Source organism: Myripristis murdjan, chromosome 17 (genome assembly GCF_902150065.1).
Source record: "Myripristis murdjan chromosome 17, fMyrMur1.1, whole genome shotgun sequence".
In the NCBI taxonomy this organism is placed as follows: domain Eukaryota; kingdom Metazoa; phylum Chordata; class Actinopteri; order Holocentriformes; family Holocentridae; genus Myripristis; species Myripristis murdjan.
The window spans coordinates 24,179,164-24,193,047 of NC_043996.1; the positions used below are offsets into that span (position 1 = coordinate 24,179,164).

The following is a 13,884-nucleotide window of genomic DNA, read 5'->3' on the forward strand; positions in this document are numbered from 1 at the left end:
ATTTAATCTTATATTGACTCAGTTTGTGCTTGGTTCATTTTGTTGTCAACATTTTCCAAGCATGGTATACTCAAAAGACAGCATGTTTTGGGGTTGATTTCTTAAGTTTCTTTGGAATATGTTCTTACACCTGTTGAACAGCACAGCAGTTTGTTTGAAAAAGGACTGAGACTTGCATTTTCAGGCATCTCAATGTGGTTATTTGGCACAAATATTGTTCTCACATGGTCATCTGGGTGAAGGAGTAAACCAAACTGCAGGAGTCAAATGCACAATCTCAAAAGGGGAAGCATTAGAGCCCGCTGAACACCATGGGATTAATGGATTTACTGTGCATTAACAAAGTAACTGATGGGTACTATTCATACTCAAATACAGACGAGCTGGCATCCATACTGATGTGTTAATGTCTCTTCAGTGATCTGAGATAACTGATATATATATATACAGTAATACTACTAATAGTAACAATAATAGGACTGAATGTATGACGGGCAGGATGTAATAAACTTCAGAGGTAATGTTGCACAGAAGTTCATCTGCAGCCAGTTTTAACTGCCCACAAAAGTGAGCATCGGCCAGCTGTCTCTGGTTTATCAAGCTGCAAGAAGTGTAAATGCAAGACAACCCAGAGGCACTGACTAAAAAAATACTCAGTTATGAATTAACCAGATGAAAACTGGTCGTGAGGCTGCACTGGACCCTGATGCTGTCTTAGGTGAGATAAGACAATACTATGTTGGTATGTGTTTTCTAAGGCTCTAATTGGCAATTGTTTTTTTTTTTCTTTGTTCGTTTGTTTTGTTTCATTACCACTCCACCATCAGTAATTTCATGATGTGAACTACAACTGAACTGGTTTGGTGCTGAAAAGCCTCTGAATGCTGAGTGCTGAAAGCTTTGTCTCGTGCTGTTGTTGTTAGATGTTTTCTTCACTCATTAACTTGTTGGTTAGTGTATCAATATAGGCTAAGGCCGGTGGGTAATTCGGGCACCCGGCAGGTTATGACCTCTGTCCACCACTGCACTGGAGTCAGGCCTCACACATACTTACAAGAAACTCGTCTCGGATGAAGAACTTAGCTCTCGTCACTTTTGGGTCTTCACCAGGTTCAGGAGTTGCTGAAAGAACCACAGAAAAGGTTATATTTTGGATATGTTATGTTTAATTTTGGAGAAAAGTATTGATCTCAGTTGTGTGATCTCATCATTTTTATGTTACAGAGGAAACATTAGTTTGGTGTTTTTGTACTATGCTAGGTACGTGGTAAGTAACAAACCTTCATTTGGTATGGTGTAGCGAGCATATTCAGGGAAGTAGTCTTCAATTTTGGATTTTCCAGCTAATACTTTCTCAGCCAGCATATCCTGCTTGTTCAGGAATAAGATGACCGATATAGTGCGTAACCATCTGAAAAAGAAATACATAAATACCAAACACCATGAGAATGGGATGTTCACAAAAACGGGCACATTTTGCAGGTTCTGAAACCCTTGAAAGCCGAACTGCCTCCACTTCAACTGTCTTGGAGGAAGCTGACCTCAAACTACAAACCACAGTGATGCTCAAAGTTTTGACTGACATGGGGGTGAGATACCTTGCTAACACAAAATGAGCTGTTCAGAGCAGAGTTACACAGATATCAGGGCCATATTGACATTTTATTAAATACTATATATCAACCAGTCAATGTTTTTCCACCTATGTAATTCTGTGTCTTTATTAAGACAACAGGAAAGTAGCAAAGTAGGAGGGATGGAGAGAAAATGCTCTGCTGGACATCATACGTGGCTCCGAAGGAAAAAGATCGACAATTTGGTTATCTCTGAGCAAAAAGGTCAAAGTTAATTCAAAGTACTGACTCACCTGTTGTTCCAAATACTGCGGAAGAGGTCCAGGGCTTCCCGTAGCCTGTTAGTGTTATTGTCTTCCCTTATTACCATGTTGTAGCTGCTGCTGGCCACCACAAAGATGATAGCAGTGACGTCTAGACAGAGAGCAGAGGACCATCAGACACTGTCTACGTATTACGCACAACTCCAGCTAACATGATACTGTGCCGGGCTGAAAATATTTCTTGAGAAAAAAATCTGATCAACGGTATGTGAGACACATTCTGTACTTGGTAAACAACATACAGTGTGTTTATTTCAATAAAACAACAAACACAGGAGGCTGAAAGTCTCACCATTAAAGCACTGGATCCATTTTCTCCTTTCATCTCTCTGGCCCCCAACATCAAACATGCTGTGGAGGAGACAAAATACTGGGTCATGCTCATACACAAGACACTCACTGTTGCCCTCAAGCACATAGATGGTTAGTGTAAAAGCATTTCCAGGGCAGCCCTTTAAAGGATTATTCTTATTAAATTTTTAATTCTTGCCATCATTACATTTCATTGTATTTCTGTTTCAGGCTGATGTGCTCCCTGTCTCATGTTTCCCTTGTACGAGATGTCTCAATGGGAAACACCTGGATATGCAAACAATCAATTATTGAATAAATAATATGCAGAAACCTCCCTATTTGCATGTACTAAATACCTGGTGTTACCCTGCTTGGTTGCTTGGAAGTTATTAAAGCTGAATGGTGAAGAATATACACCCAAAGGCCAGTCATGTCATGCTGCTTATCTATCAATCATTTACAGTCATCGAATCAGATACAGAGGCCCGTTTCAGATTGTAGAATAAATGTGCTATGTTTGCGACTACGGCAATGGGTCATCTCAACTGACATCATCAAAGAAGTTACACAACATTTACTTGAGCCTTTTACTGGTTGCTGTTTTAACTGTAATAAACAGTCCATAACTTAACTGGCTCAGAAATCACTGCAGCTAAATGCAGGGGCTGACGTTTTAGACAGTTAGCTGATGCTCTTTTCCAACACCTCAGCACGTTGGGCTTCAGTGCTTTCTTCATGGACATGTTGCGCAGAACAAATTTATGACGTTTCAGTCTCTCACCACAAATCTAGGGCTGCAATTAATGAATATTTTATTGATATTGATTGTTATTGATTTTAAATTAATCATTTCATTTATAAAATGTTAAAACTCATGACAAATGCCTTTCATAAGTTCTAAGAGCCCAAAGTGATGTCTTCAAATTGTTCCCTTAGAATGGCCAGCAACCAAGAAAAAAAAAATCAGAATGGTGTCTAAAATGGAGGTAGGCCCGCACACAGCTGTATCTTGTACAATGTCTTGATTTTATTCACAAAAAGAACTGTGACATTTCACTCAGAGACCTTCATTTATTGTGCAAAATGTGCAGAAATTGTTCATTTACATTTTGTAATGATATTGAACTGAGAAAAGCAACAGAGTCAAACAAAGTCCACACACACACACACACACACACACACACACACACACACACACACACACACACACACACACACACACACACACACAACTCTACACTTGTGGTCTACACAGCTCCAAAGTAAATGTTCCTAACCGCTGCCGGGAGAGACAGCCTACTGACAACAGAAAGTGTGAGCTGGTGTGTCACTAAATAATTGTAGGTTGGGGTAAGGCTTCTGAAAACTAACCACATTATACCAAAGTAAAAAATCATTATACTTATGATTATGGGAACACTGGTGATGCTAGAAACACAACGCATCCCCAAGGATCATCAAAAAGCAAGTCCTCAAAGGTATTTGCACTTCTACATGGTTACCAATGCATGTGTGTCAATGCATGTTATCTGAAATCTATGCTTTAGGTAGTATATATAAGAAATTTAAGATACAAACAGCAAAAAGCAGCCACTAACTAGCTCCCAGGTTAGCAAATAGACACATAGCTAGAATGCTGTTGTTGTTGTTTTTTTGACCTACTCAATTTCTTAAATAAAATGTTTCACAGTAATGAATACGACAAGAATCAACTAAAACGCCACCAAAGAGCAAACTCAAAGTAACCACACTGAGGCTGTTACCATTATCATGTGAATGTGCTTGACTGAAATCTGAGGAACACTTACTGAAAGTTCACTTTGTCTACTTGGAACCTTGTCTCGAAAATCCCTGAAGTTAACACTCGGCAGCGAAGCAGGTCCTGGAAAGCAGGGAAGTGAACAGATGATTTTGTAACTTTAATACAGGCAAGACTTTGGAGGAGATGCCTTGCATTGAATCTAGGAGACTAACAGGGAGACTAACCTGGTCCGTTGGTGTGTAGTCGCTCTGTCTTACAGAGTCAATTCTGTCCAGGAAACTGCAAAGAGAAACACCAAACAGAATTAGATTTCACATAACAGTCTAGCTATTTCATAATGACATGGAAAACAGATATGATCAAGATTCAGGAACACAGAAAATCAAGGGAAAGAGCTGCATAACTATTGAAAACTAAGAAATGAATGGTAGTTGTGTCAATAAATACAGATTCCTTGAAAAATGGCATCCGTCAAAATTGCTTACTGGACAAACAACCCTTAAGCCACTTTTTGTTTAGACCAATAGGAAAACAGAGCAAGTTAAAACCAGACAACACCTTTAACACTGTCTGCATCACAAATCCCGGCTCCTCTGATCACATGTAACACATGTTAGATCATTCACTAAACTCATCTGTTGTGTAGAATATGAACAGCGACACAGACTGTCATATGAGTTACAGTATATGTTGTGAGTGGATGATGGCGGCCGCCATGTCTGCCTCCCTGTAGGAGGTTTGGCAAGCTGGTGCTACGGCAGCATGCAGCCACAAGAGGGCAGGGCTGCTCAGCCTGGGCTATTTTGGTCTGTCTCTAGCTGGAGTGATTACATAAGGCGGTTATTGTGGAGGTTAGACAGCTTGCTGTTGCTGTCTCTCCACTACTGAGAGCATGTGCAGCGGCAGCAGCAGCAGCTGGGCCTCTCTGCAGCACAGCAGGCTCAGGACACACAGTCACACAGACCCCTGGTTGGTCTGGATCACACAAGGATGCCAGCACAATAAGGCAGCGATCACAGTGCTTAAGATAATGCATAAGCAGCAAAGCATACTGCTTCTCTTTCCCCATGGAAATTTCCCTGATACAACCTCTATTGCGGTTGCATTGGTTTGTTGGTTCCTGGGAGTCCCGCCCTGTCAGATTCTGATAATTTGGAATGGTCAGAATGCCCAAAACCTTGCTAGATTATGTTGAAATGACATTGATGAGCAAAGCTTTTCAGCCTAGAGTTGAGCCAAGTTGAACATGAAGCGCCATGGAACCAACCTGCCACCCTCAGCTCCACTTCGGAGCTCCTACAAGGTCGGCCATGATCCACTCGAGAGGAAGCCAGCAGTTCAACAATGAAGTTTCATCAAAAAGTATATTGTTGCATTTATGTGTTAAATTTTTTAAAAAAATAATAATGTATTTGTTTTTACTGGATGACAGAAGCTTCATCTAGGGGCGGGCAAGAATAGTCCACTAGTTAACAATAGACTATTCAGCGAAGCTTACTAATTTTTTCCTTTTTTATGCTTGAGATTTATATCATAACACAAACCAATAATATTTGGGATGGTACATTTAGAGACATCCTCTTAGATTTACATCATTACTTCTGCAGCACTGCATGCTTTCACCAATTTTTTTTGTGACCAGGAAAAAGTTGCGTATCCCACGAATTTTATAAGGGTTGTGGAAAGCAGTTTTAAGTATGGCCTATTAACATTTCATCATTCATCCGAAATATGTCATCATACAAAGACTGCACATTAGACCAAAGATGTAGGCCCATGTTCAACACAAGCACAAAGGAAGAAATAGAACAGAAAGATGTAATTAATTTAACATGACACAGATGATTAGTGCCACCCAAAAACATACAATTCATGCGTTTTCATTATTAAGATAGCCCAGTAACATATTCCTGAGCCTATCCACAGGAGAGCCTATTCAAGCGTGACTAGTGGACTAATCATTTGAACAACCAACAAACTAGTTGACCTTGAAAAAAAAATGTGACCTGCACAGTCTCTCCTTCTATCAGTCCAGATTGAAATTCTGTAATTTTCCAGCAAGCCGTTTGACCACCAGGTATCTTCGATAAGATCTTTGATATTGTAAAGAAGAATGATTAAGTCTTTTAGAAACAGTTTGCATCTGGTTACTTTTACAGTTTACATTTCAAGAATTTGGTTTGTACTTATTCAGGCTGATTTACAATGAATACCACAGTGGACAATGCTTCAATTCCTAAATGCCCATGATTTCAAGAAGCCAACTGTAAGGAAAGCACAGGTCACAGTCATATTAGTGACTCGACAGCAGACGTGAGTAAGACGTTCTAGAAGGAGAAATATAAGTAAGCGCTAAAGAGAAAGGTAAGTACTTTTTCAGTCACAGTAAATCAGTGCTAACAGAAGGTGAACATGGTAGAGGGGAGATGGAAGGGTCGGGTACATATTGAAGAGATTTTCCAGCCTACAGCAGAAGCATTCCAGCATTTCCAACCTATAGCAGAAGTTTTCCAGCATTTCCAGCCTATAGCAGAAGATGGGGAATGACTCCTGGTTACTGTATATAGGACACAGATGTGGGTCAAACAGGCTATCTTAACACACAACCCCTCTATTTTTCACCCAAACTGACTGTAGCCTCTGAATGTCACAAGACAGACAACATCACTGCAGCTGCACATAAAGTTACAATTACTGTGGTCAGTGTTCACTGCATGGCTTCAACCAGGGCTGGTTGTCAATTCAGTGTCAATTAAACCCATCCAGGAAACTGATTTTTGATATCTACAAATGTGAAAACCCCCAACAAAGTGATCTGCTATTAAATAACTGAGAATGAATGGTCTGTTATGAACCTTTAGATAATGGTTACACTTTGCAAACTGAGACACCACTCATGCTCCGACAACAGTATTTTAATCAAATCAAACAGTCCTACTACCTCCGAAAGCGTCTGTCTACCTCACACAGCCCAGAAAAAGGAGAAGTACAGGTATTAAGGAACTCAAGAGTTTCTCAAATCACAGACCAAATGATGCATCTAAAACCAGGCAGCACAACAGATACCAGCAAATGAAAGAGAGTCAAGGGTCAGAGGGTGGGAAGTGGTAAAGAAAAAAATATATACATTGTTATGCTCCAATCAGTAGCCTATAATGATTTTATCCAATTTTGTGAGATGTGACACAAGGGAAAAAGTAACTGCCAAGCTACAAAAAAAAAAAAAAAAACACTTCAATATTTGAATTTCATTTCATTTTTTTTTTATTTTTTTTTTTTTTAGCTTTTATCATTAAATAATTACAATGAAATAATTCCAGTGGCCACAATTCAATACCATGTACTTATTAATCGAACAAGACAGCGCTATGTTTTCTTCCAAATCTGATCAATCTAGCCTTGATGTGACAGTATGTAAAATTCCCACAATCCTTTTCTGACTTTAGAGTACCTCTATAACCCAGAAACTGTCCATAGAAGGGTTATTACTTTTTGGCCGAGTTGCAAAGCCAAACAATTTAACATTACACATCAACTCTGACCTGAACATCAACCTCTCTGGAGGCCTTAATGCCTAAACCTGAACCTTGCAACTTGTGGCTTGCTTTAGGACTCAGCAGGTTCCTTGAAGAATTCAGCAAATCACACATTTAATGAAATCGATTTGTTAAATAGAACCCAGTTGGAACAAGGCTAACACATCCTGCAGTCCTTGACTCTCAGTTTAAAAAATAGAATATATGGTATCAGGGTTTCAAATTTCCAAACTAGAAAATTAATTCATGCAAGAACATACTTCCCCCACAAAAACACATTTATATTCACAAAAAAACATACAATGATATGCAAACTATGCTCAGACACTGACACACAAACAGGCAAAACAGCTCCAGCTTTTTGCCCCATCACTGCAACAATGTGGGAGTATTTTTAGCCAGCCTTCCTTGCAAAAACCTAGGTTATAATTACTGAGCGCTTTGTGACTGCCATGTGACAGAAGTGCTATTGGTAGAGCACTGGAGAGCCAAATATAGTCCTCGTACCCAGCAAGAAAAGAACAAGGGTCCTGGATCCAGAGGGAAAAAAAGCCGAAAAAGATAACATTGATTATCAAGTGGCTTTCCAGATAATGCCTTATCAAAAGGTTTGGGTGCAGTTTCAGGGACTACAGCTGTTCTGGTCCAGTGCTGCAAATAGACGAGCTGGGTTTCAGGTCCAGTGAGATCTGTGGTCTGTGTTGGTTTGTCCAATTTCCTCCCAGAGCCATTCTCTATTGGCATCAAAGATCATTCAGTCCTGTGGTCTTCCTGGGCAAGTGTATTTCTGCATGATGGTTTAGTTGAGTAATGTGCTTCTGTCTGCATTTTTGGGGCAGTTGCTCTCTTTTTCTGCCTTTGTGAGTTTTACTAATAGGCTACCGTTTTTTCATTATGTTCTTAGTATGTCTGCAATACATTTAATTTACTTGTTATGATTTATTATTTGGTATGACTCTGAAGGCATTTATTTGCTCCTGTCAAGTCTTTTGGAAATTAACAAGCAACATTAATCCAATTGTGATTCTTGTCTGTCTTCTACCCCAGCATCAAGAGGCTTTTGCCATCCTACCACAGTAAAAAGAATTTGCTTTTAATTGGTAGGTTGGATTAAACAAACAAACAAACAAACAAACAAACAAATACACTACTGTGACTGTTACATCTTACAGTCTCTCTTTGTGTCTTCAGGGCTGGGTTGTCTCTGTATTTAGCCGACTCACATTGTACTCATCTTGTGGGCCAGTCTGTGTTGCTATGTATAGGCTTGGCTGTGGACAGTATCTCTCGACTTGGCCTGGTCTTTCTGTGTGTTGTTGGCCTCATCTTTCCAATAAACACAGACACAAGCATGAACACACAGACACAGACACAGAGTATGGGTAGGGACAGTTGAGGCTGTGGGGCCTAAGGGGCAGCCCCCACACTCCCACGTGGTTCAGGTCACATGTGTTGCTGCCCATTGAGCACTGAGGAGGGTGGAGGGGAGATAAGGGGGGTGGGGGTGTGTGTGGTGTGGGCAGGACAGTAAAGCGCTCAGTACTGGGCTTGGGGACATGGGTCACCCAGCTCCACAGGGGCTCGTTCCTTCCACCAGAGCACCAATACAAGCACCGCAGCCAGGCCACTCTGTGCCATTAGGTTGTTTTCTCTTAGTTATGGAGAGCTACAAACTAACAAACAAACAAGCAAACATGCCAAAATACAAACAAAGCTACAAACAAACAAGCAATGATGGCCAACTGGCAAAGGCCTGAGCCAGACATGACATCCTAGAGGCAACACTGAGATGATTACAGATTGCTTCAAACCGAATTAAACATTAAAAATTGTGCCAAATTAAACAGTATGTATCAGGGCCTTGCCCTGTGGCTGCATTACAGCAGAACGTGGTCATTTGTAACTAGCGGTGGTGTCCAAAAAGCAAAAATTGCCAGGGAACATTAATGAAAGCGAAGTAATAGTGAAAAGTTGCAACGACGCAGCGATGAAGGCTGGAAAAAAGCCCCCACGGACAGACAGGCAACCTTCACATCAGTGCCAGTGGCCAGCCTCATGTGCTCATTTGATAATTGGGTTGACTTTTTACAAATAGTGGACCATCTTTAATTAGCAGTGGAGAGAGTCCGATCAATAGTTTCCATATTTTGAGCCGCTCAGACTGGCATAATGGACTTTCACTTTAGCTTCCAACTGAGTAGTGACAAGCGCTTTAAAACTCACTGCTGGATGAGGCAGTAACACTGTTAAACTTCCTCTACACAGCACAGCAGTGTAGAGGAAGTAATTAAATGTGTTTAAAAACTTGTGCAGTATTTAAATGCATCTTCTTAGGGTGAACGTGCATTTAAACAAATCTATTCCTTTACCATGTGCAACTATTTTCATTTATTATGTACTCATCATGCTATTGCAAGCTAATTTTGCAGAACAAACAAACAAACAAACAAACAACAAAAAAACAAAAAAGAGACACTTAAAGTAACAATCCAAAATACACAATAATCATTTTCAGACTGACAAATGACCATTTTGCAACTTCTGAATGCAGACTGACTGAAGCCTGTGCACAGATCACAAAAGGTTTTCCATTTGCTGTTCTAAACACTCAGATGACTGGTAGGTCTTCTTCGGGAAAAATCCACAGGCACACAGGAAGTGATGCATTATGCCTTACTGGGAGCAGTGACAGCAGTTTGTTTGGAGTAAGTACAAAAAATCGTCACTGCACTGGACACACTGTTTGACTGACAGGTGATCTCTGGGAAGTGCAGTGCAAAAACACCACAGTAATGACAGCCTAGCTTCAAAAATATCACACACACACACACACACACAAAAAATAGAACCTCATGGATTACCACTTCCAATCTTTGATTACTTACAAAAGCATAAGTAGTATACAGTCAAGCTGCATTCTCATTTTAGTCTGAAGACATTTACTGTACTTTTCATCTGCTCCTATCAATCACACACAATATCTTCAGCCACACAACAATGTTCATCAGAAGACAAACCGTGTCAGATACACAAAGGTGGCACAGCAGATGAATCCACGTGCAGGACAAAGTGAGGGTGGTGCTGTGTAGGCTCCTGGTCACCTGGTGGAAAGATCTGAGCCCAGGTTCAACTCATTCATCCAGACAGAAACACTGTGCAGTTTGGGAGATGGATCTGAAACTAGACAAATCCATCAACGGCTCAGTGGGTACTTCCTAAATATAGGAGCGAGAACGGAGACACTCCTGAAAGTCAAACCGAATCTTGTGTAAACAAAAGTGCCTGCTTTATCTCAAGGCCGCCAATTCGCTCTCCAGGGCCGCATCAAGTCATGGTTTTGAAAGGTGTTGTATAAAAATGTAAAATACATTGTAATGCCCTTTTGTCTCTGTTCAGTGTCTACAAGGACCATTACATTACATCTGCTTAAAATAGTCTCAGTCCCCAAATTCAGTGTTTAAGCTACAGTGGGAACACGGGGACTCCTTGTACAAAGCCTCAGATCAGGCCTGTGGAGCTGTCCACTCCCAGCCACACATTTCATAACTAAACTGACTTGAGGTTACCTCTAAATAATATTTCAGTCTGATATTAATGCTCTAGATGTCACTAGGTGCTAAATTAGTCTGGGTAAAAATAGGAAACCAAGTAAAAATAGTCTAATCTAACAACACTGGGAAGGTTTCAAAGCCCTCACCCATGAACGGCTACAGCCTTGATGTCAAATAAGTTGTTCCGGTTGGAAGTCGACTGATGACCCAGTGAAAATGAGCTTCTCCTCTTTTGCCTAATCAAAAGTCAATAACCAATATCCAATATCAGACAGTGGAGTCTCCAGTATCCGTGCAGATTGCATAACCCTGAGCTGAGCTCGGGCCTAACAGAGACATCGAGGGTACTTAGAAAATAACTGCATCTACACTGAGGATATTAAGCGCTCCACAAGAACCAAAGTATGTTTTTCTTTGATGTTTCATATTGATCAGATGTTAAGTACATAGATTTCCCTCAATCAAATCTGGCCAAAGCTGGACAGAGAAACTCAGGCTGACCAGGCCTGAGTGCTGGTGTAGCAACAAATGCTGTTTGTGTAGTTCTGAAACTGGCCTCTGGGTGGCATCCCTTCGCTCCTGCTACAGACAGTCTCTCTTCCACACTGACCCTGCCTGCTTTTAGCAGCTGGGTTCCCATGGCAACCCCAGTCGGTCGATACCACTCCTCTCTCTCTCTCTCTCTCTCTCTTTCTCTCTCTATCCCCCCGTCTCTTCCTAAGCCAGGCCGCACTTGTATCCTTCCATTCCCAGACTCTCCCATACATCAACACAAAGCAGAACCATGCATCTATGCTAGCTCTGTCTGTGGTGTTTGTGTGTGTGTGTGTGTGTGTGTGTGTGTGTGTGTGTTTGGTGGGAGGGCAATGCAAATTTAGGCCTATGAAGAGAATTTAAAAAAAAAGTGCCACAGTCTCAAGCACATAACCAAAAATAAGTCCCATTTCAGATGAGGAGGGGAGTGTAGCCTATATTGTGGAAAGAGACACAAGATAGAAGCTACAAAACTCAGTGATAACCTGAAAGATGCAGCAGCAATGTTCTAAGAATTGAGAACTGAACCATAGGGATAACTAAAACAGATACTACAGTTCAGTCAACTGGACCCCTGTGAGATTAGATCGGTTATAGTAATGCACACAACAAAATGACTGTTTTATGGCCAGGTTAATGCTTCCCTATATACACAGATAGATAGATAGATAGATAGATAGATAGATAGATAGATAGACAGACAGACAGATAGACAGATAGATAGACAGATAGATAGACAGATAGATAGATAGACAGATAGATAGATAGATACTATGCATACACACATGAAAGAGGAAATGCTTATGCTGTTTGATGAGGTCATTTACTAAGGTTCTTAAAGGGTCTTCCTGTTCAAAGTGCTGATTGGGAAACACAGGGTTCAAACCCAGCACATTGGCTTAAGGCATGCTGCTTAGACAGCAGCCAGTCTGCACAAATTACTAAGGTAGTTTCCTAAATCATTTCCATGATACCGGCAGATCAAGGGAATTTGATCTGATGAGATTTGATGCGTCAGTGATTAGTGGGACATCTGTACAAAGTAATGAGGGCACAATGTCACGACTCAATGAACAATGAACAGGTGAGAACAGAGGTTCTCAAAACAGGGCCAGAAAACCCACAGAGGTCCTGTAGATGATTTCAGTGGTTCTTCAGCAAAATATTATCTTTTTATTCAATTTGCTGATTAGTACAATGATCCTCCTTGATTGAATCAACTACTTAGCTTACTCCACTTCTACACAGTAGCAGGAAATGCTAAATATATAATGTAAAAACAGCAAATATAAATTAAAACTGCAACAATGATTTGTTTTTAACCTGCATGTGAGTTTTTGAACAGGAAATGTTTTCACTTCAAATTCTGACAAAGCTCCACTTCCTCAACTGACTGGACTGAAAGTAAATTGATCTTAGCTAATTCTAATATTGCACCTCTGGGCTAAAGGTTTGACATAGGATGCTCGTCTATTAGGTTTTTCTTGGTACAGAGAAGCTCTAGAAGCCTTTGATAAGAATGCCTACAACAGCAAATCATCCAAATTTATGGCTAAACCAAGGTTTGTGCTCAAGTCAAATGTTTGCCTAAGTTAGCCTGCAAGCTACCTCCTGCAGTCCAGCCTGATGAAACACCCAACAGCTCAAACTGTCTTGGTAAACAAACGGCAGTGAGGGCAAAATATAAAAGGTTTCTATAAATAGCCCTGTGCCCCCCTTTGACCACATTCCGCAGGAGGTGAAAGTTTAGGCTTGTTTGACCGGTGGCAGAGGTGGAGCAGCAGGACCTTTGGCCTGGGTGTGGCTGGACACCGCTAGCTGCTAGCCTCGCTGCTATCCAGACCCACAGGAAGAGGCTGAAACCTGAGCTAGCCAGGCCAAACTTCAGCAGCCGCTGTGGGTTTAAAATCCCATGTGATAAAGAACATGCTAGTGTCGATGCTAACACAAATGGTCATGTGCTTTCTGATGGATTTAGCATGCCTTTAAGTCTGGTGCTGCACTCTGATAGGCCCGGCTCAGCAGCAACAGGGAGGAAGTGAGGAGCTGGGAGCCCCTGTCATGATTAGACAGCAAAATGTCTCCTTGCGTGTCAAACCTCTCTTTGATCAATTCAGTTGCCCCTCTCTGTCTTTAGTAGGGCTTGTGCAGGGAGGAAAAAACATTTGAGCTCTTTCTGTGTGTACATGTGTGTGCATGTGTGTGTGTGTCTGTGTGTGCGTGTGTGAAGGAGAGAAAGACAGAGGGAGGGAGCAGGAGATCATATGGGTGCATTCATACAATCTTGCATGTGTTCACTTCAATGATGTG

General features: G+C 41.1%; 1 protein-coding gene across 2 annotated transcripts in view; it reads right to left on the reverse strand.

The window, feature by feature from the left end:
• gnal2 (guanine nucleotide binding protein (G protein), alpha activating activity polypeptide, olfactory type 2) overlaps nt 1-13,884 on the reverse strand; it is a 41,557-nt gene that overhangs the window by 1,783 nt on the left and 25,890 nt on the right. For both annotated transcript variants that reach the window (XM_030074404.1, XM_030074405.1), the window contains exons 6-11: nt 4,178-4,232; nt 4,000-4,073; nt 2,190-2,248; nt 1,868-1,988; nt 1,281-1,411; nt 1,055-1,122 (exon numbers count right to left, since the gene is read on the reverse strand). In XM_030074404.1, the coding sequence (XP_029930264.1) occupies nt 1,055-1,122; nt 1,281-1,411; nt 1,868-1,988; nt 2,190-2,248; nt 4,000-4,073; nt 4,178-4,232 (508 nt within the window). The remainder of the gene's footprint in view (nt 1-1,054; nt 1,123-1,280; nt 1,412-1,867; nt 1,989-2,189; nt 2,249-3,999; nt 4,074-4,177; nt 4,233-13,884) is intronic.